Source organism: Rosa chinensis, chromosome 5 (genome assembly GCF_002994745.2).
Source record: "Rosa chinensis cultivar Old Blush chromosome 5, RchiOBHm-V2, whole genome shotgun sequence".
Classification (NCBI taxonomy): domain Eukaryota; kingdom Viridiplantae; phylum Streptophyta; class Magnoliopsida; order Rosales; family Rosaceae; genus Rosa; species Rosa chinensis.
In genome coordinates, this window is record NC_037092.1 from 89590263 (window position 1) to 89616383 (window position 26121).

The 26121-nt window shown below is 43.6% G+C and overlaps 2 protein-coding genes across 4 annotated transcripts; both read left to right on the forward strand.

Moving 5' to 3' along the window:
- Positions 1–211: 211 nt before the first annotated feature.
- LOC112164453 lies at positions 212–3724 on the forward strand. Its single transcript, XM_024300643.1, has 6 exons — positions 212–679; positions 949–1168; positions 1693–1926; positions 1969–2236; positions 2281–2520; positions 2629–3724. Exons 1-6 carry the CDS (start codon positions 212–214, stop codon positions 3722–3724), a joined length of 2526 nt encoding a protein of 841 aa, XP_024156411.1.
- A 17190-nt stretch (positions 3725–20914) lies between these two features.
- On the forward strand, positions 20915–25461 carry LOC112203448 (YTH domain-containing protein ECT2). Of its 3 annotated transcripts, none has more exons than XM_024344415.2 (9): positions 20915–21113; positions 21671–21747; positions 21873–22029; positions 22138–22208; positions 22316–22909; positions 23397–23993; positions 24099–24311; positions 24392–24541; positions 24689–25461. In XM_024344415.2, exons 1-9 carry the CDS (start codon positions 21086–21088, stop codon positions 24932–24934), a joined length of 2133 nt encoding a protein of 710 aa, XP_024200183.1. In that variant the 5' UTR covers positions 20915–21085; the 3' UTR covers positions 24935–25461. The 3 variants fall into 3 exon arrangements, with proteins under 3 accessions (XP_024200183.1, XP_024200185.1, XP_024200184.1); XM_024344417.2 differs by having other exon boundaries at positions 21674–21747; XM_024344416.2 differs by having other exon boundaries at positions 20916–21113; positions 24692–25461.
- Positions 25462–26121: the final 660 nt, after the last annotated feature.

Genomic DNA, 26121 nt, shown 5'->3' on the forward strand with positions numbered 1-26121 from the left:
CGATATATCCTGCAACATGGTTTTCGTACTGCCCGCGTGGTATGCATTACCGGTTGCAGCTCAGGACTGCGATGAAGAAGGAGAAAATAGTCTGCAGCCGTTGTAGATCACGTCGGCTGTCACGACACCTGTGGAAGAAGTTGTGCTCCTTGAGACAGGGGAGGCTCATAACACAGAGTTCTTCATGAGTTTCACTAAGCCAACACCTGCTATGGTCCAACACATGAGACCCTTGTATATCACAGCCAATGTGAGCGGCACCAAAGTTAGCAAGATCATGGTTGACACCGGCGCGGCTGTTAATGTCATCACTACCAGAACCATGCACTTGCTCGGAATCAAGAGAGAGAAGATCCAGTCTACATCCCTTACACTTAAGAACTTCGCAGGGACCGTAACAAAAACCTTGGGACTTCTTTTCCTGCGCATCAAGGTTGGCCCAGCTGAGGGGGTTTATGCTTTCTTTGTAACAGATTGTTATGCGGCCTACAGTGCAATTCTGGGCCGAGATTGGATCCATAGGAGTTATTGTGTTCCGTCGACTCTTCATCAGGAGCTCGTAATGTGGAACCGGAAGACTGATAAAGCGGAGGTGATTAAAGCAGATCCTCGTCCATTCCCCGTTTCCGCAAACTATGTAGATGCCAGGTACTATTTGGAGCCCATCACTCCATTACAAGTCAGTGGCATCGATGATAAAGGCCGCCCCACAGGGGTGACGGCCTCTGAATTGGCACAGTGGGGGCTGACGCTCGCAAAAGAGGGCTTGGAAAGGCCTGGCCACGCTGTGCCCAAACCCTTAAATGATTAATGGATTACGACCTTCAAGAAGGAGGGATAGAGGCCTTCCACTCGCTATACGATAGACTGTCATCGTACTTAGTGGAAAAAGAGGCCTATGAGCGGGTCGCGACCTTAGAGGTCGTCCATGAAGAACTCTCTGACCAGGAACAAGATGCTGAGGTCGATGTTCAGCTCGCCCCAGCGGCGCTGGATGACACACCTCCTAAGGTCAAAGATCCTACCGAGAAAATTAATCTTGGAACAGCAGATGAACCCATGGAAGTGGCCATCAGCGCTTACTTGGAGCCTAGCGAGAAACAGGGGCTCATTGAGTTATTACATGAATTCAAAGACTGCTTCACGGAAAAGTATGAGGATATGCCAGGCCTGTCACCGGACTTAGTTTGCCATCAACTACCAACACTCCCTGACAAGAGGCCCGTGAGACAAGAGCCGCGACGAATGAATTCCGAAACCCAATTCCTCGTCAAAGAGGAAGTCGAAAAAATGCATAAATCAGGCATTATCAGGGCTATCTGTGGCTATCTAATATCGTGCCAGTTCGCAAGAAGAACGGCAAGATAAGGGTCTGCGTTGACTACAGAGACCTTAATGTCGCTACACCTAAAGATGTCTACCCCATGCCGGTCGCGGATATGTTAGTAGACGCTGTAGCGGGACATGAATTATTATCTTTCATGGACGGCACCGCGGGGTATCACTAGATTCCAGTCGCAGAAGAAGACAGACATAAAACCGCATTCCGTTGTCCCGGCTTCGCGGGCGTTTTTGAATACGTGGTTATGCCTTTTGGACTGAAGAATGCCGGAGCAACGTATCAGAGAGCCATGAACCTGATCTTCCATGACATACTGGGGAAGATTTTAGAGGTCTACATCGATGACGTAGTGGTGAAGTCTCAGAGGAAGGGTGACCACATCACCGATCTCAGGAAGGTGTTTGAGCGCATACGACAACACAAGCTCAAGATGAATCCAGCTAAATGCGTTTTTGGGGTTCGAGCGGGAGATTTTCTAGGGTTCATTGTTCACCAGAGAGGCATCGAAGTCCCTGAAGACAAAGCGAGCGCGGTCATCAATGCTACCGCCCCACGAACAAAAAAGGAGTTACAACGCTTGCTGGGTAAGATCAACTTTCTAAGACGTTTCATCTCTAACTCTGCAGGTAAAATCCAGCCCTTCTCCCCATTGCTGAAACTACAGGGACAGGCTGAGTTCGTGTGGGAGCCTAAACATCAAGAGGCTTTCGACAGAATCAAGACCTACCTCGCGAGTCCGCCTGTCCTAGTTCCACCTAGGGCTGGAATTCCGCTGAAGTTATACATTTCAGCAACTGAGGCTTCCATTGGCAGCCTACTCGCTCAGGATGATGAAGGAGGTATCGAGCATGCTATATTTTACCTCAGCCAGACACTGACAGATTGTGAGACGAGGTACACCCCTATGGAGAAACTGTGTCTGACTTTGTATTTTTCAGCGTGCAAGTTGCGACACTACATGTTATCCTTTACTACCTGCATCATCGCTCAAACGGATCTAGTCAAATACATGTTATCGCGGCCTATTTTGAGAGGCCGCATTGGCAAGTGGGTCCTCGCCCTTTCAGAATTTCGCTACAATACGTCCCACAGAAAGCCGTTAAGGGGCAGGCCATTGCAGATTTTCTGGCACATCATCTTACGTTGGAGATACCCACGGCAAAGGAGTTGGAAATAGCGTCAGTCACTATGACACGGCCAGATTTGGCCTACATCCCAGAATACGCAGTTTGGTACTAGGCCACAGTCTCCTTGCAGCCCTGGGTACTGTTCTTTGATGGCTCTAGAACCGAAACATTGGCCGGAGCAGGGATTGTTTTGGAAAATCCAACTGGCGATCGTTTCTCTTACTCTTTCCAATTAGAATTCAAATGCACGAACAATCAGGCCGAGTACGAAGCTCTTATTATCGGGCTCGAAGTCTTACTAGAAATGGGTGTAAGAGACGTTCAGATCCGCGGCGATTCTCAGCTCGTCATAAACCAGCTTCAAAACGTATATCGATGTGCAAGTTGGCTGCTAATGCCATATTTGAATCGTGCCATTGAGCTTCTGGATCAGTTTACTGATGTCGATTTGGAGCATATTCCCCGCGAGCGCAATTTCGCTGCCAATGAGCTCGCTCAGCTGGCCACGGGCATTACATTGAAGTATGGAGTTCGCGAGCGTCTTCTGAAGGTTGAGCGTCGCACACTGCCCTCATGGCTCGCACGGCCTGATTCGCCAGATGATCCAGTGGTCGCGGTGCTAGAACCTATAGATGTCGATTGGCGCATCCCACTGGTTGCTTACCTCAAGCGCCCAGACCCCACAGCTGACAGAAAGATTCGCTTTCTCGCTTTAAATTATCTCCTCAGGGGCGACGAGTTGCGACGCCGTGGGGAAGATGGCATGGACTTTCGGTGTGTCTATGGTCGCGAAGCTAAACGATTAATGCGTGAAGCGCACACAGGGATATGTGGGGCTCATCAGGCGGGACCCAAGATGCGATGGCTTATTAGGCGACATGGTTATTACTGGCCCAGCATTCTAAAGGATTGTATTGCATTCGCCAAAGGATGCGAAGATTGTCAAGCACATGGTCCAGTCCAGCATGTTCCTAACATTCCTATGCAACCTATCATCAAGCCTTGGCCTGCGCGAGGATGGGCACTAGACTTGATTGGAATGATCCATCCCCACTCGTCTCTCCAACATAAGTTCATCATCGTCGCCACTGACTTCTTCACCAAATGGGTTGAAGCGGAGCCATTAAAGGAGGCCTCCGGCTGCACCATTCGCCAGTTTATTTTTCGTAACATTCTCTGCAGGTTTGGTGTCCCTGAGGTGCTCGTTTCAGACCGGGGGGGGCAGCGTTCATGGGAGGTCCCGTCGAGCAACTAGTCACTGATTTTGGCATCTAGTTCGTCCACAGTGCCCAGTATTACGCTCAATCCAACGGTCAAGTGGAAGCTAGCAACAAGATAATTATTACCCTACTAAAGAAAATGCTGGCAGAGAACCCTCGCCAATGGCACGATACTTTGTACGAGACACTTTGGGCTTATCGCACTTCTAAGAGGAGTCCCACCACGACGACACCGTATGCCCTTATGTTTGGCCACGACGCTGTGCTACCCTTGGAGATTAACGTTCATTCCTTACGCGTCCAAGAGCAACATCATTTGATCGGAGAAGACTACGTCCATGCAATGTGGCAGGAACACGAAGATTTAAGCGAGTAGCGGTTAGCGGCTTTGGATAATCTGGTCATGGAAAAGCAGCGTATCGCTCGCGCCTATGATAAGCGGAGCGTGGTCGTAGTTATAAAGAAGGGGAGCTTGTTTGGAAAGCCGTTTTACCCCTTGGCGAAAAGTTAACCGGCCGCGATAAATGGACCCCACGATAGGAAGGGCCCTTTGTCGTTCACCGGATTTTGGAGCGCGGGGCTTTTCACCTCAGGGACATCGATGGGGACATCCATCGCAACCCCATCAACGGACGATTCTTGAAGAAATATTACCCCAGTGTTTGGGAGTTCGAAGATCCATCGGACTAACCTTCGTCCCAGATAGAGGGAGCAATCATAGCGTCCCATGGCTCGCACCACCTTTACGTTCAGGCCTTCATCTCGTGTGTTTGCTTCGCTCACGAACACTAGGGGGGCAACACTATATATTTCCAGGCCTGCTCTTGAGGCCTTATTTTTGATTAATTTCTTGATTAATTTCCAGGCCTGCTCTTGAGGCTTTATGTTGGAATAATTTCCAACTTTGATTGTACTTTTTCCTTGACAACATGTGTTAAGAATATACATGGGGGCCTATACAAGAGGCCTTATTTTACAACAATAACTTTTAACTACAAAAACATTCATTCATAAAGTGGCTTTGCGGCCAAAAGCAGTACAGATAGAAACATTTACATTTGCAATTACAAGGCCAAAAGTGGCTTTAAGAATCATAAGGATTTCAGATCTTCTAAGAGTTTCTGGATCTTGCGGTGGGAAGGAGGACATAGGCAGTACCGCTGGCACTCTTCTTCTCTTCACCCACATCCTCCTCTGATCTGAGTCGCAGCTGCTCTCATTTGTACCGGAGGAAGAGGGAAGGAAATAATCCATCCCAACCCTTCTAGTTGGTTGTCCTCCGGGATGGAGTTGGTATCCAGAGCGAGCGCGACCCACAACCACATCTACCTCCAGGGGAAAAACAGAAGTCTAGTAGTCAGGCCCTGGAGGTAGACAGCGAAAGAAGAACAGTCGGCCTCAACGTGGCCTTCCGCCCTTCTTCCCCATGCTCCACGCGAGCAGTCCGAGAAGAGGGACCTCTCAGAATAGGGTTATGCCGCGTTAGGAGCGTGACATGCTCTTCGGTTTAACTGAGACTGGCAAGTTCATCCAGATTTTCAGAAACCGAAGACATGCTACTGGACCTGAGATTAAGCCATGAGGCCTATCTAGGTCTTGAGATTAAGCCATGAAGTCTATGGATTTGGGGCTGAGGATGAGGCTATGAGGGGAAGATCTCAGAAAATGAAGAAAGAGAAGTAAGGTTTGCAAAACTATATCTGGGAAAGCCATACTTGCTGGTGTTTCTTTTTTTCCCAAAGTGTTGGTATTTATAGAGCCAAGTTCAGTGGCCTCAACCGTGCGATGGACGGTTGAAGTACTTTCAAAGCCATCAATAAGAGTATCAGAGGAATTGAATGCAAAAATCTCGGAAATGAAGGTACTTGAAAACGGGTGGGAAGCGGGGCAGTCTCTGAGGAGATAACCGCTCTGTTTCGAAACTTTTCGTCAAACCAATTTCAATGACAATAAAGGCAGACATTAATTCGTAAACTGAATGTATGTTTGGGCCAAGCAATGTGGGCCAAATATATTAGATAAATATAATATTGTTCATCCAAATTGGGCCTAACAGGGGCCTAAAGTTTTCGGCCCGCATGGGTCAAGCGAAGTAAGTGTTCATCCAAACGAAAACTGGCGTCGGCAGCAGCTCGCTCCGCTTGTCTGGCTGCTTCGCGAGCCTGAGCTAAATTTTGAGACATCGCTTCGAAAGCTGCTAAGGGTTGCTCTAACAGAGGTTCCTCATGCTCAAGCCGGGCCGTCACCGCAGTCAGTTGGGCTTGCAGGTCCCGGATTTGTGTCCCAAGATGATTTTGTGTGATGCACAAGTCTCTGACAAGGACGGCTCTATCGCCCAAGAAATCACGAGATGTCTCTGTTTGGTGTGCAAGGCCCGGATAATGGACCTGAGCTTGCCTCGCTTGTGCGGTTGCGTTCGTTCGTTCATTGATCCGCTCAGGAAGGTTTTGTAACAGCTCATATATCTCGGTGAACTCAGCCTCAGTGATGGTTCGCTCGCGGCGAAGAACCATCAAGTCTTCCTGAGCTCTGGCGGGCGCACCTGGCAATAAGATATCAGGACCCAGAAGTCGCTGCAACCCATCCCTCGCTTCATCTATGACTCCTGGAGGGGCCACTTCGAGTACGCGAACAAGTCTCTCCAGCCTAGAAGGAGGTTCGGAAGGTGGAGCAGGAGCATCAGTATCAGCAGCAGCAGTAGGGGCCTCCTGAGGCTCTATAACAGGGACCTTTTCTGGCTCTGGTTCGACATTTGCTCCTTCTCCCACTTCAGGGACATGGGGGGCAGGATCCTGGACCACCACATCTCCACCGATTGGGTCTGCCGGATCAGCGACAGGCACCTCTGCAGCAGTTGCTGTTTCCCCGACAGGATCAAGACTCTGTGGTTAAGAAGGACTTATTAGAGTGCACAGAAAATAAAACAGACTAAGGCCTTCGGTTCAAAGTGTACCTCTACAGCCAGGGGCTCATGCAGAATTGCTATCGGCGCAGGCTCTTGAGTTGCTTTATCAGGGAGGGGATCAAGCGATACCTGCATTAGGGGTTGTGCAGCGACCGGTTCCTCAAGCGGCGAGTATGAAGGGGCTATTCCTTCGTCCAGCTCGGGTGAGCTGTCGTCTATAACCTGCACCGGAATCAAAGCCAAATGCACATCGTTCGCGTTGCTGGCGGGCGGTGGGAGATTACTAGAATCCGTGGGTGTTTGAGCCTGCGGGGTAGTTGTTCCTTCACCAGCAGCGGAAGAGCCTTCCCCAGTGTGTCCGGATGGCCGGCGACGGATCTGCAAAGTGAAACAGTTATAGGAATTAGACTAAAAGATAGATAATGGCTAGTATGATTTTCCTATCTCTTACCAGTCGATCAGCGAGTGGTTCATCCTCTTCCCATGGGTCAGTGCGAGGGTCTGAGCAGTTGCGCTTGCGAGCCAGAGCAGCCGCGATCTGCCAAAATTGCAAAGTTAGACTTGATTCATCAGAGAGGCATGATCCTAAGAGTAGAGGGTTCTCACAGTTTGCGGATTATCGTCGTCGGAAGAAGATTCTTCAGCTTCAGGCTCTGTGAGCACCGCCTTCTGCTTTCCAGACTGGCCAGCGGCTGGGGAAGCACGGATTGTGCGAGCACCAGAGCGTGGCGTAGTTCCCTGACATAGCGAGGGGTGAGTAGAAAGAAAATAAAAGGAAGAATTGCAGAAGATAAGGCTCAGATACTTACCTCACGGATTACAATACCAGCCTGTGCCGGGCGAGGAACTCGCGTCGTCTGTGTCACCGGAAGAGGCTGGGGATTTGTCGCATCCTCGGGAAAGCGAGCGAGCACTTCAACATCGACAGGATAGGGGTTTTTCAGTTCTCCAAAGAGTGCTGCGAAGAGTTCGTCGTCCTGCTGAGTCCAGCAATTAACTGAAACCTCCGCCCACCAGTCTTCGTATCCTTCCTCAGCCCCGTCCACAGCATCAATAACTTGGGCCCAGTCAGGAAGATCAACCAGCGCAAGCATACTTTGCGCTGGCACAGATCCAAGAGGGGGCCCGAATCTGCGCCAGGAAGTGTTGTAATTCCAGGCGTCGTATAGAGGGAATGACACCAATTGGACAAGGCCGAATTGACGAGCGAAATGATTAGGAGCATAGAGCTCGTAGCTGAGTTCCTCGGCAGCGATCCTGATGTCTGTACAGGAGATCGCGCGACGAAAAGCCAAGCGTGCGCGATCAGTGTAGCGAGGATCGCCAGGAAGAAAACCATATTCAAGTAAAGAGGGGAATTTTCTACCCAAAATTATGTCGCAGTATGGCATCTCGTTTAAAAGGTACAGGTAAGAAAAACACTCGGAGTAGGGGGGATGAATACCTTCCCTCACGGCAGAACCACCGACCCAGGAGTTGGTCGGCCGGTGGGAGTAGCGGGATGTCATCGCGACTGAAGAACGGGAAGTAAGTTTGGATCCAGAAATCCAAAATCCAAAAGGGGCCAGACATGCTAGTCTCAAATGGGTGCATGGTAGCCTGGTATAGCATGCGGTAGAGGGCTCCTAATACTGGTTGCCCAAGTCCGATATTGCGGCCGTTGTAGAGGGCCGTCGCTAGAAGAGTCCAAGTACCAGTGGGCTTGCAGGAAGAGGTGCAGAATATAAACTTGCAGAGCCAATACTCCAGAAAAGCGATTCCGCCGGTCGCATTGTGTTCCCGGCTGTAATACGCCAACCATCGTGGGTAGGAGCCACTGTGGGAACTACGACCGTGCTGGGCCATGGTCGAAGTGAAGTTGACAGAATCAAATTGACCATGCACATAAGGTTCGCCATCGATGGGCAGGCCAGTGATGGCGAGAATATCCAACAGAGTGACACTCATTTGACCAAATCTAAAGTCAAATGTGTTGGTGGTAGGGCTGGCCTGAGTCGGTTCTATGGTTTTAAAATCAGAACCCGGAACCGGAACCGAGAAGAGATAATCGGTTTGGGTATGCTGATTTTTGTATCAAGAACCGAAATGGAACCGAACCGACCATTCTCGGGTCGGTTCCTCGGTTTTTCGGTTCTAGTCGGTTTTCCTGTTTTTCGGTTTCACACTCGGTTTTTCAGTTTTTAGCTCCAAGTTCGGTTCGGTTCTACTTTCGGTTCCTCGGTTTTTAGCTCCAAGTTCGGTTCGGTTCCACTTTCGGTTCCTCTGTTTTTCCATACAGACAAACTGTTTTTCAGCCTTTTCTAGTCTCCAGCTTCTAGTTTTCCTGATTTCCATACATATATTCAAATGATTCAATATTGCAAATACCATTCACTCATAAAACTCAATCTACAATCTACATATTCAACAATCAACATCAACATAACAAATTAGAAATTCAAAGTCTCCTACTGAAACAAACCTAAAATTGAAATAGTTCAACATCAACATCAACATCAACATTCAACATCAACAATCAACAATCAACATCAACATCAACATCAACAATCAACAATCAACATCAAACTGAGCAATTCAAAGTCTCAAACTGAAACAAACTAACTAAAATTGAAATAGTTCATGAATGATTCAATATTTCTTCAAAGTGCATTACTGCAAACAATCAAACATTTCCAGCATGGCTTCCTCAGTTCCTCTTCATCAATGCAACAAGGCTTCCGGCCTTCCATATTCAATACCAAATCTGCATACAAAATAACAAATCTGCATTCATTAGTGTTCAATGAAAAGATAGCTACACACAGATTCTTGTAACATAACAAAGCGCATACAAACAAAACTAATGTAGCTCATAACTCAGAAGACCCTTTTAAAACTCAGTATACACGATAAGAGATGATTAGGCACTCATCACAGTTTAAGACATTTAATTTAGAAACCAAGTCAGGGTAATGATGTACAGCTAAGACTTTGGAAAATAGCTATATTAGAAACCAAGTCGGGAATCTGTGTGTAGCTATATTAGGATACTTTAAAAAAAAAATGAACTTCAAATGAAGCAAAAATGTTCAGACCTTTATGCATCCTTGATTGTTGATGAATTGCATCATTTTTTATGCCTTTTCTTCTTGGTTGTAGGGGCAGAAGCTGAAGCCTCAGAACTCTTGGTTGTTTTGCCACTTGGGGCAGATGCAGATGCAGCAGCAATAACGTTCTTGGCCTTCTCAGCTTTCTCTCTATCCTCTTTTTCATGGTCTGCACGATGTCAAAACTCAAAACAGTCAATCTCATATAAATTGCCCAAAGTTGTTGTACCAGTTTCAAAAACAGTAAACTAAAAACATCAAAAATACATATCAGCTTCAATCTGTTCGTATGACTCCATTTCCTCCATAGTTGGAATGTACTCCAACCCCATAATAGCATCAGCCTTCAACCAATTTTGTAGGCATATCAATTTTTCAACTGTTTTTGGATTTAAAGAGCTTCTGTATGGATCTATTACCCTTCTCCCAGTGCTAAAACTTGACTCACTCGCAACTGTTGACACTTGTATGGCTAATATATCTCTAGCCAATGATTGCAAGTTGGGATATTTACCTCCATTCAGCTTCCACCAATCCAAAATCTTCCAATCATCATTTTCAGCCAGTTTTTCTATAGGGTCCAGTAAATATCTATCAACTTCATGTCCCACCACAACATCGTTATTCTGTTCAAGCTGCCTATTCCAGTCTTCTTGCATAACAGCCCTCTTCCCACTAAGAATCCTTGCTTTGCTTCTACTCTTACTAGTACCTGTTGCACTAGTACTTGGATCTTTACCCTTGGTCTTGGTCTGTCCACTATGTGAACCATTAGACTGCCCATACAAGTCACACAAGTCTACCACAAGCTGCTTTATGTCATCACATTTCTTCTTGATCTCCCAATCACACAAATTCAACATTGTATCACACAACCAACTAATGTTCCTCAATTTATACCTAGGATCTAAGACCAAAGCAACTAGGAAGAGTTGGTTCAGGTCATCTAAGTTCCCAAAATACTTGGAATATTTGGCCTTCATCTTGACTGCCATGTTGTACAAGACGTTGTCTGCTTCACTTGAATCAGGCCCTACCCCAATAGAACTGAGATCTTCAAGCTCTGCTTCAATAGTAACAATATCATGGAATGCCTTGTGTGCAGTGGGGGTAAGTGAAGCACTAACATTAAGGGTCACATCGTAGAAGACTTTCAAGAACTTCACAAAAACTGCTGCATTGTCCCAATCTGCATCACTTGGTGGCCCTACCCTTTTTACAGGCACTTTCTTCTTACTCTGATTTTCAGTTTCATCATCATCTTCATCTTCCTCATTTTCATCAAAGTACTTTTTGTACCTTGAATCCTCCTCATCCTTCAATCTTTCAAATGCTTTTTTTAACTCCAAAGCTGTGTCCAACATAAGAAAGGTGGAATTCCACCTTGTTGGAACATCTAAGATGCAAATTTTATTGCATTCAACTTTCTCCTGCTCTACACAGCTTTTAAATTCATCCAACCTTGCACCCGAACTTCTAACGTATCTCACAGCATTCCTTATGCTAGCTACTGACCTCTCCATCATATTCAGTCCACTCCTCACAATTAGGTTTACAATGTGAGCCAAACATCTCACATGCATAAACTTACCTCCACAAATTGGTTTTGTGTCCCAATTGCACATTTTCTTCCTAAGGTAATCAATGGCATGCTTATTGGCAGAGGCATTGTCAACAGAAATTGTTAAAACCTTATCTATTGACCAATCAATCAAACACTTCTCCAAGATTTTTCCTATGGTTACACCAAGGTGGTTTGGAACCACACAAAAAGCAAGCACTCTTTTGTGCATCTGCCATCCCCTATCAATAAAATGGGCAGTAATTACCATGTAGTTTATATTCTGGCAAGAAGTCCAAGTGTCCGTTGTCAAACACACACAGTGAGACTTCAATTCCCTCCTCAACTCCTCCTTCTTGGCATCATACATGCCTAGGAAGGTTTTTACTATGACTTTCCTACATGGAACTTTAAACAAGGGCACAGCAACACTGCAAAAATACCTAAAACCCGGTTTTTCAATGAAACTAAATGCAAGTTCATCGACAACTATCATATGAGTTGCAGCTTCCACACAATTATCTTGTGACCAATTCACACTAACCAAAGTACTCCCACCTCTTCTACCATCACTAGTCAAAACTTGTTGGCCGGATTCTACATTAACTCTACCAGTGTATCCCTTACACACTATCTCAATGTGTTTCCTAAGAGAAGATGTACCATTTTCATATGAATTGCATGCCAAATGAGTCAGACAGTACTTACATTGAGCTCTCTTAGTATGGCCAACCACTTTCTCCACTCCATCGATAGTCTCAATTAAAGGATGATCCTCCTTCGTGAAGTGATCCCATACGTCAGACCTCTGCTTGCCTTTCTTCTTCTCTCCTCTTTTTCTCTTGTCAACAGAGCTCCGAGCAGTAGAAGCTCTGGTTGCTTTGGTTGCTTTGGTCCGTTTTGGAGCAACTGCTACTTGTTCTGCCGCGGGGTTGTTGCTTACAAGCACAATGTCATTGCTAGCGGATGGTTGGTCACTGGAAGTAGATGGGTTAGAGCAGCTAGCAGATGTTGCGAACATGGAAGTAGATCTCAAAGGCAGCAAGCTGTAAGCATATGTACAACCTCAATATTCCCTGGCCTGAAATGAAGATGACAAGCAATTTTGTTTAGCAATATTTCCTAGCCTCAAAACAGATGCAAATATCTTTTTTTCATTAATAGTTAACAAAGCACAAACAAAACTGAGCAAAACAGAGCAACATAGCACTAGCAGTAGTAGCAGTCATACAGTAGCAGTAGGTTCTTATATAATCTATACCGCAACAGAGCACTCAAAAGAAAACTACCATTTACTAGTTCACCTCAAATGCATAGTAAATACAAAAAATCCCAGTTTGCAATTCTCAAACCATCAATCCCACACAGTCCAATCAATCCCACAGAAAATGAATATCAAATCCTATACAATTTGAGAAGACCAGAAATGGATAGAGAGAAAACTACCTGTAAAAATTGGGTTTACTGCTCTAGGTACATGCTTCTTCTTGTTGAAGCCATGGCAGAAGAATGAAAGTCAAGTGTCTCAGAGTTTTGGCTGCACAGAATCTTAAAAAAAAAAAACAGATTAGGTTCTTCTATATTCACAGATTAGAATGCACTGTGGCTTAACTAAGCAAGTGAGTTGTGAGTTCTAAAGTTAAGTCTTGACATAAGAAGTGGCACTTCTTAAACATTTCCGAATAAGGCCATAAAGCATGTGGTCCTCGACACTTTAGGGAAAAACAATCTACACAGTGAGCTTGGTCGATCCTCAGTGCAAACAGTTTTACTCTCTACAGCTAAGTACAAGTGGATTTGATCATGGACAAAACCCAATGAAAGTTGTATACTCAGTGCTATTGTATTCCAAAACAGCCATGTCAAGTAGCCCTTGAATACTTCACAAAGACAAAGATGAAAGGACAAGATGTTTATTAAATATTTTCCAAGCTGAACAGAAAAATGGTCTGATCGATAAGTTTATACACACACGTTTATCCACTAATCCACTATGCAGAAATAGAACAAGAAGAATGTAATCATACTCACTTCTGAAGAGATGATTTTCAAGACTCCCACGGGTCATAAACTCATAAACGAGCAACCGTTGATCATCTTCAATGCAGTACCCAATAAGCTTTACAAGATTTGGATGGTGGAGCTGTCCCAGAAAGTCAACCTCAGCCTGCATCAAAGAAATGGAGACTTGTCATTTCCCAATTTTCACTGCCTATACAACAATCCTTTATCAACAATAACCTACTAACCCAAGGCAGATCATTTTTGTCTTTGAATTTTCTTGAGGTCAAAAGACTCAAAGCAATTGGTCACACTGTCATAGGGTGATGGAAATTGGAAAGCAAAACTTTTATCAGCAAGTGGTTCTCATAAAGATGTTAGTTTCAAGAGCAGGCACTCGCCCTTTAAATCTTTGAGAACTAAGGAACATTAGTGTTCATCTTTAATAGTTTTATAATAGAATTTGATAGTAGAATAATATATATTTTGAGACATTCCAAAACTGTAAGGAGAATATAATATTAAAAATAAGGAGAGGGAGAGAAATTAAGTTTCTGTACCTATATATATATATATATATATATATATGTCTGGGAAGAGACAGATCAGTGCACTAAAACTGAGAGAATGAAATAGTTTATTAGAATAAACAGAAAAGCATAACTAATTGTTCAAGTCCATGAACAAGAAATTGAACCATTACCTCCACCCCTTGAATCTGTGGCCTAAGGGAGTGATCAAAGATGCTATGTAATTAAGGAAGTTAAGCACCCACAATAATGGGCAGCCTATGCCCTACGTTTAATCAAAACAATGGGAGTCTTCCACATCCCAAAATACTAAATAAATAAAATGTGAGATGTGGTTATTTCTGGTTCATAAAGCAAGTGAACTTTGTGATGATAAATGACAAGCTGCCTTGAGAGAAAGCAATAATGCAGTGTGTCTTTCAAAGGCTTGGTGTTTTTCCATAAGTGGGTGTTTCAATACATCTGATGCATAACGTATAAGTTCATAATTCTATTTACATAAAAAGTAATTGATACTCCTCAAAGTGGTTTTTGATTCTAATTTGATTTGATGCAAGCTAACTGGTGTTTTTCCTCATGATTTCCAGCTCGTGATGCACATCCCCCAAATGCATATCATATTACATCCCTACCCACCACAATTGTTATATGATCTTTGTGAATTATCAAAGTACCAACCATGACCAAGTAATTGCCTAATCAAATCGAATAAATGGGTTGCCAAATTAACCACATAGGATTCCAAATCGCACCAAGTAAGCAAAAACCATCAAAAATTGAAAGTTTGAAACAAACTAGAACAAAGTTTGAATTTTTATACCACAAATCTTTAGAGGCAGAGCCTGCACCTGCACCTGCTTTCCGGACTCCAATAGTTGTCGGATCTCGGACTCCAATAGCTGCACGCCTGCACCTGCTTTCCGGGTCGGCCTCTGACTTCAAGAAGAGAGACTGAAACTTGAAGAGAGAAGAAGAAGAAGAAGATGAAGGAGACGGAGAAGAGAGGGAGTGAAAGAAAAGCATGAGACTGGGGTCCAGACTTACATTGATGGTGGTCGAAGACTAGGGTCCAGATTGCATCAACCAAATCGCAAATCGAAGACGCAATGGTCTTGCTCGTCTGGGCGATCGTCCGATCTTTGAGTGTGATCGTCTTGCTCGTCTGGGTTTTGAATCTTTCGATCGTCTGGGTTAGAGAATGGAGTGAGGGCAGAGAGTGAGGCAGTGAGCGTCTGAGGCTCTCTGCGATAGAGGGTTAGAGACTTAGAGACAGATCAGATGTTAGGGTTTGATGACTTTGATCGAATGGATAGGAATTAGACACATCAGATGTTGGCGCCGGATCAAATGAGAATGAGTCTATTTTACAGAAATAAGCTTGGCCCTAATATCCACTTATACACTGACATCTGTATTTCGGTTCCAAAGGGGTTTTAAAAACAAGAACCGAAACCGAACCGATAACACTTCATTAGGAACCGAACCGAGAAAAATGCAAATACATATGCTCTAAAACCGAACCGAACCGAGTTTTTCGGTGCGGTTCGGTGCGGTTCCTTCGGTTTTACGGTTCGCCAGGCCAGCCCTAGTTGGTGGCGGTATTCCAGAAACAAAGGAAAGCAGCGAGTGGCGAGCGATTGCTGCCGCCAGGAAGATTGAAACATAGATCGATAGTATGCGTGATACCTGCGGCGTTCCAACGAGCCAGATCCCTCGCCCACGCTGCGCGATACCAAGAAGTCTCTGCTGCACTGATGGAGGATGGCCAATGCCCTATTTTGGCTCGATGATTTTGGGCGCCCCAGCTACTGAAATCTCCAGGGGTCCTTCGGAGGACTGGAATGGGTCGACGGACTGGTAGGCCATAGAGAGCGATAGCGTCGTCTGGAATAGCATCTCGTGGCGCTGGACCCAGTCCGGTTTGATGGTCGGAGAATCGAAGGAGCAGGGGTCGATGGATAGGTGTGTGGAGATGAATGCGGGTACCAATGCTGGTTCCCCAAGTATGGGCAACCTTTTCGTTTAACTCTTCCTCCTAATCGATGACTATCTTCTTTGGGGGAGCCATTTCTGGGTTTCTGCGAAGGAGGTAATGGACGAAATGGATTTTTCTGGGTTTAAGAGACTGGAGGGGTTTTCTGATGTGACAGGTCTAGCGGCTTTGGGTTTAAATAAGGATTTTTGTGAGGGAAACGATACGACAGAAGGGCGTTTTGCAAACGAAAGGACGCAACCTTCATTAATGACATTGTTTCAAGCGATCGGCGCGTCGTTTTAGTCCCCTTCAAGCAGTTACATCTTCGTGGGCCTGCTTTCGGGGCCTGGGGGGCAATGTTTGAGCCCAAAAGTAATTTTGGCAAGATCCTTTAGTGGATTTAGCATAGCGGGCCGATACCTGCGGCCCAAAAATAAGCCTACTTGGGTTTGGGTTACAGCTTCGCCCATTCCGTAATCCATAAGGAAAACGAAACCTTATTGGAGTCAAGTAGCAGAGATTGAATAGGAAACTTCAATCAATAATCCTTCGGTAGCAAGGAACAGTCGAAGACCTAGGTATAAATACTAGGGTTCAAGGACACAAAGAAGACCTCTCTCAAATCAACTAATCCCAGCGATTACAAAGCCTCCCCGGAGCAAACCTTCAACCTTGTTGAAACCCGGTGACCGCGCGCTAGTCCTAGTCTCTCCAAGAGCCGACTGTAGCATCACCAGATCAACCCGGCGACCGTGCTTCCAGTCCTAGTCTCCTCGCGAGCCGACTGCCAGTGCTACTACCACCGACACAACCAGCGAAGCAAGGGTAATGTCCTCGCAACCCAGCGAAGCTAAAGTCACGCTTTAGCAAAACCCGTGCTTTCTCACAACTTCCCAGTGATTGCTCTGCTTAGTCTACAACACTAAGTATCGATACAGTGAAAGCGAAGAGATCACACCCAAAGTCCTTATCCGTAAGGCAGAAGTCCTTTCCCGAAAGGCTAGAGAAGAACCCTGTGGTGAGGTTGGTGCTCTCCTCACCCACAGCGCTTGAAGAAGAAGTCAGGTCAAGGGACTACCCCGACGACTGCACCCAACGGTGCTGGCACGCCTGCGCAATCACACGCTCAAAAGAGACAGTTTGCACCATACTGGATTTTCGCGTCAAACACACAGATTCTCAACACACTTTACACTTAACGAATGCATTTCATTTTCAATCACTTTTAAAAATGCTAAAATATATAAACAAATACAATGCAAGCAGATATGAGTGTTTTCAATCTAAACCAACAATTGTCTCAAATCATAGTTGCTTTCCAGTTTAGTTTGGTAGTCGATTAGGCCTATGCGCAAATAACTGACAAAATTTGTACATTGTATGGTCAGAAGGTCGATATAACCTAAACAATTTAAGGTATAGCTAGATTTGGGCTAGATACTATCAAAATTGTCTGGGTATGGAAGATATGTTGCTGGTCTCAATCTCGATCTGTTGGTAGGTGAAACTAATGTGGTTGGTTTAGTGGCCGATTCTGGCCCAAACACCGAACTGTTCACACTTATTCCACCTTAAGTGCAAAGTGTAAAAATTGTTCAGAATGTGAAAATCATGTTCGAATATGAAGTTGGGTCATATTTTGTTTGTTCTTAAAAATAAAGAAATTACCATTTGGTAATATCGAATAATAGAGACTGTTATGTATCTTTAGCAATGTTAGTCATTTTAAAGTTAAATTTTAACCAAAGTAACTAAAAAATCATTTTGACTAGTCACTTTAGAAACACGTCTGTATCAGTATGAACCTCGAAGTGGCCACAACTAGGGCTGCACACGGATTGGGTTGGATCGGTTTTGACTTTAAACCGTCTCTATACTAAAGTGAGCGGTTTAAACATTTTGGACAGCCGGTTATTAAAAAAAAAAAAACTTAACCCGATCCAATCCAATCCAATTAAAGATGGTTTGATTTAGTCGGTTAGACGATTTTAACCTATATTATATTAACATATATACTATTTATGAAAAAAATTATAGAAAAATTCAATCTAAATAATAAAAATTATATTAAATAAGCATAATCTAAATTTAAAATACAATAATCAAATCCAAAATCAATATTCAAAAATTAAAATCTAAAATAGATTCAAAGGGATTGACATATTTGATGGTTTAGCTATAAAAACTATCTTAATATGGTAGTATTAAAGGTTAGAGAATGAGAGATTGATATATGTGATATGAGAGGATCAAATCAATCGCAGTGATTATATATTAAACTTCTAGGCCTTTGGGCATTAGATTCGATATGGTAGTATATCATTTGAGAATAAAGTTATAATTGGATATTTAGAACTTATTTGGAACAACTTGTGAACTAGACAAATGAATATATATAAATATATATATATATATATATATATATATAAATTTAAAACTTTTTCTTCTTATATTTCAAACATACCGGTCGGTTCGGGTTCCGGGTTTAAGCAAAACAGAAACCAAACCAACCCAATTCATAAATGGTTTGGTTCGGTATTGAATCGGCTTTCAATTTTTAAAGTTAAAAAACCTTAACCAAACCATATTTACTGGTCGATTTTGACTGATTTGATAGGTTTGTACCATGTTTTGCACACCTCTACGAATACATCTTAGTGGCACAATTGATTACTTTACCAGGAGTGGCATCTTATCAAAGACTGAAATAGGCCAAGATCATTAAAGAAAACAGAATCTGTAGATATGGAGTACCGCATGAGCTAATTTTAGATCTGGGATCTCACCTCAAAAAAGAAGTTGAGTAGCCGGTATCAGATACAACAGCACAAATCCTCGCCGTACAGGCCTCAGACCAATAGAACAGTGGAGGCATAAAAACATAAGCCAGATCCTGCGGAAGATGACAGACACATATCGAGATTGGCCCGAAAAGTTGCCACTGGCCTTGTGGGGGGTAGCGGACCTCCATTCGAACTTCCACCGGCGCTACTAGGATGGAAGCAGTGCTACCTCCCTGGGCAAGGGAAGCCGAAGAAAAAAGGGGGTGGAATAAACTAAAATGACTAGACCGAGTGGGTGCCTTTAGGTGATAGTAATCAGACGAACTTGACTATGTCTCTTCCAATGCCTCCTCCATAAAATGCTTGGTGCGTGAAATCAATAGAATCACGTATTGTCAGGTGCCTTATTTAGTGGTCAAAGGTTGTTTAGTCATTACCAACGTTCAGAGAAGGTGGTTAAAAATAAAGAAGATTCATTCTTGCAACAACGCGATTCAAGCTCTCTTCTCTATTTGCGAGCACTTCTCGGTCTGGTGGAGATCCTTCCACCTGTATCGATGCCCTAAGCGAGGGATTAAGTCGGTTACTAATAGTTCTATAATCACTTGTTCTTGCAGGAAACATTTTTTTCTGTCTCTGATGTGTACACCGGGGTGGGCCTTTAGAAGGACATAAGTGACTTCCCGGTTCATCTACCTTTTTGGTTGTTAGGCACATAGAGACTTGGGCGGGAATGAGACTTCCAGATTCCAGATAACCATCATCCATCTATCCATTCCTCGAAAGCCTCAACCAAGGACAGGCCTACCTCTCTTTCTTCAGTATTGACTACCCTAATTGTACTTTGAAGTCGCGGCAAAGCCTGATTCTCCTATAATTTTTTATGTTCGGGTAACTCAATTGGTAAATCTCTCGATAAGTTTAGTACAATTCTTAAAGCAATACATTTCCTAAGAAATATGGCCGCATAGATCGAAAAAAGTAGGTATATGGGGTATCCTCTCGCTTTGGGGTCAGTAGATGCTCTAACAAGAGGTCTTTTGGACTTTGAAAGACACAGATCGTTAATTATATATGAATATAGCAAGTTCATCTCATCTTGGTTATATATTGTCATATTGAAAGAGGGGTGGAAAGGGGGAACCGCTTACACCGCCCTTGACTCTCTAACCAAGAAACGCGAGGAGTCTTCGGCAAAGCTACTCAAGAATGGTACTTGTGCGCGAGCGTCCCTCTCACTTGTTACGAAGTAGGAGTCTTGGAAGGCGGTTGACTCTTTTTGGATTGACCAGTCGAGCCACTGCATTCTGCTTCTCGAGCTGGCCCGCGGGTAGCACTCTTTCGGAAGGTGGTAAATAAATATCAAACTAGTATATTCTTCGAAAGACAACAGAAGCTAGGTCTTAGGACGAAAGAACGGTTACCTTACCCACCACTAGTTTTTAGTGAAAAATGAGCTGCTTTAGTAGCAAAAATATAGACGGGCAAAGGCATTTGACCGACTGGCCCCATAACGCAAAGCCAGAAGCATATCTAGTAGCAGACACAAAGAGAGCATAGCTAGCTAGAGATTAGCAGATCTATATTCACTAGTCCTGCTGCATTAATAGCGGAGATGTCGCCTGTAGCAGAGGAAGCAGTAGATTCATACGCAGTTCGAGGTAAAGCACCACTCGAGATGTACATACCTAGTGTTCTTAGGCACGAGCAACATGGTAAAAAGCATGAGTAGTAGAATCCTATTAACGTACCGGTTCGAGAGCTAGCCGCTTAAGCAGTCGATTATGCTTATGAACTTTAACTCCGGAAGCATAAATTTACCTAGTCAAAGCATTGGTAGCAGACCCTCGAAAGGATCCATATCCCCACCAACAGCTGTGGTTAAGGTAGCACCAGCAGAAGCAAAGGTAAAGGCAGTTTCTCCAACACGGCAAAAAATCCTAAAGAGGCAAAGGGCAACAATACCCATTGAAGCCTAGTGATAGAGAGCCATATTCTTATGCCGCAAAAGTGACCCCCGCCCCACCCCAACCCCCCCCCCCCGGTAGTAATTAAAAGCAGAGAGCCAAAAAGTACCAAACGAGGGTAAAACCAGTTAAAGTCGTACATGCCTCAATGGACGGGGACATGTATGTCCTTTTGTAACTAGGGTTTCAAAACTCTCCCTGTGGGTGCGCAACTAGTCAAATTCACATCACCGCCCAATCAGATTTCGCGTTGACCAGAGAGACCAAAAGGGTCACGTCACAAGTCCCAGTTGTTAATCGCCACGTGTCCGCGTGGGCCAATGGGATAGGCTGGATGAGCTGACAGCGTGACCTGCGGGTAATTAGAAGGGAGAGTAGTGTAGAGGAGCCGTGGTGCTATTTGAATCACCGCTTTTGGATGAACAAAACCCTCTTTTTCCAAAAACCCAAACCCTTGGCGGCTGTTAGACCCGTTGTCTCTCTCTCTCTCTCCGTTGGCTAAACCCCCAATTGGGATTTTAGGGATTTGAGGCAGACTCCGGAGTTCAATCTAGGCGGAGTAGAAGATCCAGCTCTCAATTCACGGCCATGGCCACCGTTGCTCCTCCTGCAGATCGTATCCTTATCTATTTTAACCATATCGGTATATTTTGATTTCGTTTTCTTCTTATCTCACTCTGCTCTGCTTCGATCTGTTTATTCCTGATTGCTTTTCCATCAAATTCGATCTTCTCTGACTTTGTTGCTATTGCTTTGTTCTCAGCATGTAGATCGCTGTAGAGGTTTTGCTTTTAGATGATTTGTATTGGTTTTTGACTTTCTAGGCTTGATTTGTGGTTCTGTACAACTTGTCTGGGAATTCATGGCTATAGATTTGGCATTTGTATCTGCAGAAACTCAAGTCCTCTTTTAGTTTTGCATAATTTCTGCTTAATTGAAGTCCTGTGATACATGGAACTTGACAGTTAAGTGTTTTTTTACGTAACCGATCGATGGAGTGATTGAATTTGACAACTGGATGCTTACCCCTTTTGTAATTTCAATTCAGGTCAATACTGTTGTGTTGGTTTGTTGATTCTGTATGCTTATTATTACAACATGTTGCAGTATAACTCGTACTTTGAATCAGATGTAGACCGATTTTTGTGTTTCCTTCACTCTTGATTACTTTAGAAGCAGCAGATTTGCTTCAGAAGTTGTCATTAGATTCTCAGACCAAGACCCTGGAAATTCCAGAGCCTACAAAGAAGGTACTATACATGTTTTAGTTGTTATGACATCCAATTGTTTTTGCTCAAGTAAAGTGGGACATGAAACAGTATTCTTCAAAATCAAAGTTGATGATCAGACGCGTTAATTACTTTTTTCTATGCAGCCTTCTGTTAACCAATATGGGTCTATTGATTCTGGCAACGCTGCAAATGGTCAGATCCAATCTGATCGCTCTGTGACTCCACTGTCGACTGATTTCATGGATCAATCTTTCTCCTATCTCCCAAATGGTTATCCATCAACAGCCTATTACTATGGAGGTAAGTTGACGGGCAAAATTTCTACTTGAGATCTGTTTTCGGTGGATTATCAATTTGTTTTTGAAATTATTGGCATGACATGGATGGTCCATTTCCTGTATTTTTTAGGCTATGATGGGACTGGCGACTGGGATGATTACTCGAGATATGTGAATCCAGAGGGAGTAGATATGACTTCCGTAAGTTCTTCTTTTATTGCATTGGGTATTGTTCTCCTGGTGATTGCTCTCTTTTTGGGTCTCACATCAGTTATTTACTAATTTGTAATTTTATTGTGTGCTTTTAGGGGGTTTATGGAGATAACGGGTCTCTTATGTACCACCATGGTTATGGGTATGCACCGTATGGGCCTTATTCACCAGCAGCTTCCCCTGTTCCAACTATGGGAAATGATGGTCAATTATATGGGCCTCAACACTACCAGTATCCGCCCTATTTCCAGCCGCTGACTCCAACCAGTGGGCCATACACTCCCAGTCCTGTAGCCCCTCAGAATGACGTATCCACATCTTTAGCTGCTGACCAAAAGCCTCTGCCTGTGGAAACAGCTAATGGAATTTCTAATGGCATTGCAAATAACGGAAGTGTGAAAGGAAATAACGTTTCAGCTCCCTTATCGACATATCAAACCACATCTTTCAACTCCAATGGTTCATATGGACGAGGTGCTTTACCTGCACGTGTTCCTACTCCTGGGTACCAGGACCCAAGATATGGTTATGACACAGTACGTTCTCCAATTCCTTGGTTAGATGCCCCACTTTTTTCAGATGGGCAGCATAGACCTGTGGCAAATACACCCATTACTTCTTCAAACTCGAATGGCAATAGAATTCCATCTTTGAGGAATCAGAACTACCGTCCAAATTCTCACTTCATGGTATGGTTATTTTCAATATCTTGTTTCTTTTCCTGTGGTTGAGGTGTAGCGTGCCTTTGATATCAGCTACTGGTCAGTTGTCTAATTGAATTAACTAGTGGAAATGTCAACCTAATTGTGTTACATTGTTTCCTTGGTCCCAATAGAAGAAACCTCTAATCTTTTGATGTGAAAACATATAAGGTCAGGGGAATCCTATTGGAGGTTCTAGCCGATGGAATATTGTTAGTATTCTTAAAAGGCTAGTAAATGATGTGTACTGGTTCATCATGTATCAAATTATCAACCCAATTGGTTTATATTGTTTCCTTGGTCCCAACAGAAACCTCTAATCTTTTTATGTGAAAACATATAAGGTTAGGGGAATCCTATTGGAGGTTATTCTTAAAAAGCCAGTAAATGATTTGTACTGGTTCATCATGTATATCTGATTTTTATCGATGTAAATGCACTCCTTTTTATGAATTTGACTTGTTTTGTCCCACAGGGTTTGCACCACCCAAGACCACTGTCAGGAATAGGTACAGCTCAAGGGTTTATGAATAGCAGCATGTACCCTAGCAAGTTATTTGGCCAGTATGGAAACACAGTTAGATCCGGTCTGGGATTTGGGTCTCATGGTTATGATTCGCGAACCAATGGACGCACATGGCTGGCTGTTGACAACAAGTATAAACAACCCAGGGGACGTAATGGTGGTTACTATGGATATGGTAATGAGAACTCGGATGGTTTAAATGAACTCAACAGAGGACCTCGGGCGAGAGGCTCAAAGAACCAAAAGAGTTTTCCCCCTAGTGCATTGGCTATCAAGGGACAGAACGTGCCAGCAAATCTTAGTAATGATGAGGAAAAGGATACAAGTTCTGTTCCAGACAGAGAGCAGTACAACAAAGCAGATTTTCCGGAGGATTATACTGATGCCAAATTTTTCATCATCAAGTCATATAGTGAGGATGATGTCCATAAAAGCATCAAGTATAATGTTTGGGCCAGCACACCAAATGGCAACAAGAAGCTTCATGCAGCATATCAGGAGGCTCAGGAGAAGACTGGTGGCTGCCCTGTATTTCTTTTTTTCTCGGTAAGTATAGGACTTTGAGAGGTTTTTTATTTTTATTTTATTAATTTTTTTAAAGATATTCTTTGGCTTTTTTTAAAGTAATGTTTACCTTATTTTCTTTCTTAGGTCAATACCAGCGGGCAATTTGTCGGTGTCGCTGAGATGTTGGGGCCTGTTGATTTTAACAAGAATTTGGAGTACTGGCAGCAAGACAAATGGAATGGCTGTTTCTCTGTCAAGTGGCATATTGTTAAAGACGTTCCTAACAGTTTGCTGAAGCATATTACTCTTGAAAATAATGAGAACAAGCCTGTGACTAATAGTAGGGACACTCAAGAGGTAATTTTTTACATCTTACAGTTTTTCTACTTCTGTTTTCTTTGTTTGCAACTTCTGAATATTAATTTTATGGTATGTAGGTTAAGTTGGAACCAGGGCTTAAAATGATCAAAATATTCAAGGAGCATTCAAGCAAAACATGCATTTTGGATGACTTTGGATTTTATGAGTCCCGCCAGAAGACAATTCAGGAGAAGAAGGCTAAGCAACAGCAGCAGTTTCAGAAGCAGGTAAATTCTTTCTTGCAACTTGTTTTTTTTTTGGGTCTCTTTCTTCACCTCTGGCGTGGACCGTTAGCAATTATTTACTATTTTGCAAGTTAATTATTCCAAATTACCTATAATTTACCTTTTTTTTTTTTTTGGGAAATACAAAAGCAGGTATGGGAAGGAAAAACCCTTGATGAGAAGAAAGAGGTGGTGACAAATGGGCAAGTCAAAACACAAAATTCATCGGATGTTCCCTCTGAGATAACTAAGGAGTCTATCTCAATAGTGCATGCCAGCGAGGAGCTGAAACCTGCAGAAAATGGATCAATTGCAACTGGAGAAGCCCCAAAGGGTGCTAAGCCGGTTGTGGCTGAGAAGAGGGTTGTAGCAAATGGGGTTGCAAACGGTTGCTAGTGTCTGCCTTTGCGTAGTGGCGGTCCATGTCTGTGGTACTCTTCAAAATGTTGTGCTTGAAGCTGGGTGAAAGCCTGTGTATCTCCATACTTGGTGGACCGCCATGATGACTGACTCTTGCCTTGCTTGAATAGTCAATAATTCGTTGAGGAATAGCAAGTTAGTCAGCACTTATAAGTATTTGTATGTTGAGGCAGGCAGGCTAGGGTGTCGGTAGTCTTAAGTTTCACCTCAGTTTTCTTTGGGTCTTTTTACAGTCTTTAGCTGAAGCTCCTAACAGGTTTTGATTGCTGCCTAGGTTTTTGGGTTTAGGGTTTCTCTTTTTCATGGGTCTTATATTTTGATATTGTCTTTTCTTTGTTCTTTGCCTTTTACTTGTTTGTTTATTTCCTGTCTTGTAAATCTAGATCATTTCCATTGCTGAGCAGCTCTGCTTTTGTATTTGTATGTGAGCTAGAAGCAAGGTGGGAAAATATTGCAATATAGTCAGTTTTACTCTTCCTTTATTGTAGTGTTTTTCTTTCTTATGTGATTATTGTGCTCTTTTCTCTTACCAGTCTTGTTGTCTTAGTGTCCTTGCTTTCCATGGGAACACAAGTGAATTTTGAGTGCGATACGGTAGTATTGATATAAGTGTCAAAGCAGGCACCAGGTAGTGAATACAAGTGATGATGGACTGGTGTGATCTGCAATACATGTGCCATCCTTACATGTCATCCCACGTCACATTGGCTTGGTAGTTCTGGTATCATTTAGTGCAATGGGATTGGCCAATTTGGACTAGATTTTTCTTTAGGATTCAAAGGGCAAGAAAAGAAGCAATACAGAATGATAAATACAAAGGAAGCTCGACGTGATAATAATTGAGCTCGGTGTAAGGAAACTAAACCTAGAAAGTGGAAACTAAAAACGCCAGTATAAGGCGCACGGAGTACAAGAGGGCGAGTTGCACCAATTTCCGTGATCATACAGGTAAACCGTACTAAGCTATCATAAGCCATTGAGTACTTCTGTAACCAAATATCCCCAAGGTAGATTTAACGGACTACACACGAACAAAACACCAAAAACAAAAGAAGAAAAAGGAGGAAAGAAATTGCCTCCCCACGTTAACAAACTACGGATAATGCACTTCCCTCCAAGGCTTCTACCTCACAAAACCAAGAACACACTGATATAACCAACCC

Excerpts from the sequence above, each read along its gene's own strand:
- LOC112164453 (XM_024300643.1), top strand. The coding sequence starts at position 212 with ATGGTCCAACACATGAGACCCTTGTATATCACAGCCAATGTGAGCGGC. Across the intron at positions 680-948 it reads AGCCCATCACTCCATTACAA|GAACAAGATGCTGAGGTCGA; the intron begins GTCAGTGGCATC and ends CTCTCTGACCAG. Across the intron at positions 2,237-2,280 it reads CTGACAGATTGTGAGACGAG|CGTGCAAGTTGCGACACTAC; the intron begins GTACACCCCTAT and ends TGTATTTTTCAG.
- LOC112203448 (XM_024344415.2), top strand. The coding sequence starts at position 21,086 with ATGGCCACCGTTGCTCCTCCTGCAGATC. Across the intron at positions 21,748-21,872 it reads TTCCAGAGCCTACAAAGAAG|CCTTCTGTTAACCAATATGG; the intron begins GTACTATACATG and ends TTTTCTATGCAG. Across the intron at positions 23,994-24,098 it reads CTGTATTTCTTTTTTTCTCG|GTCAATACCAGCGGGCAATT; the intron begins GTAAGTATAGGA and ends TTTCTTTCTTAG.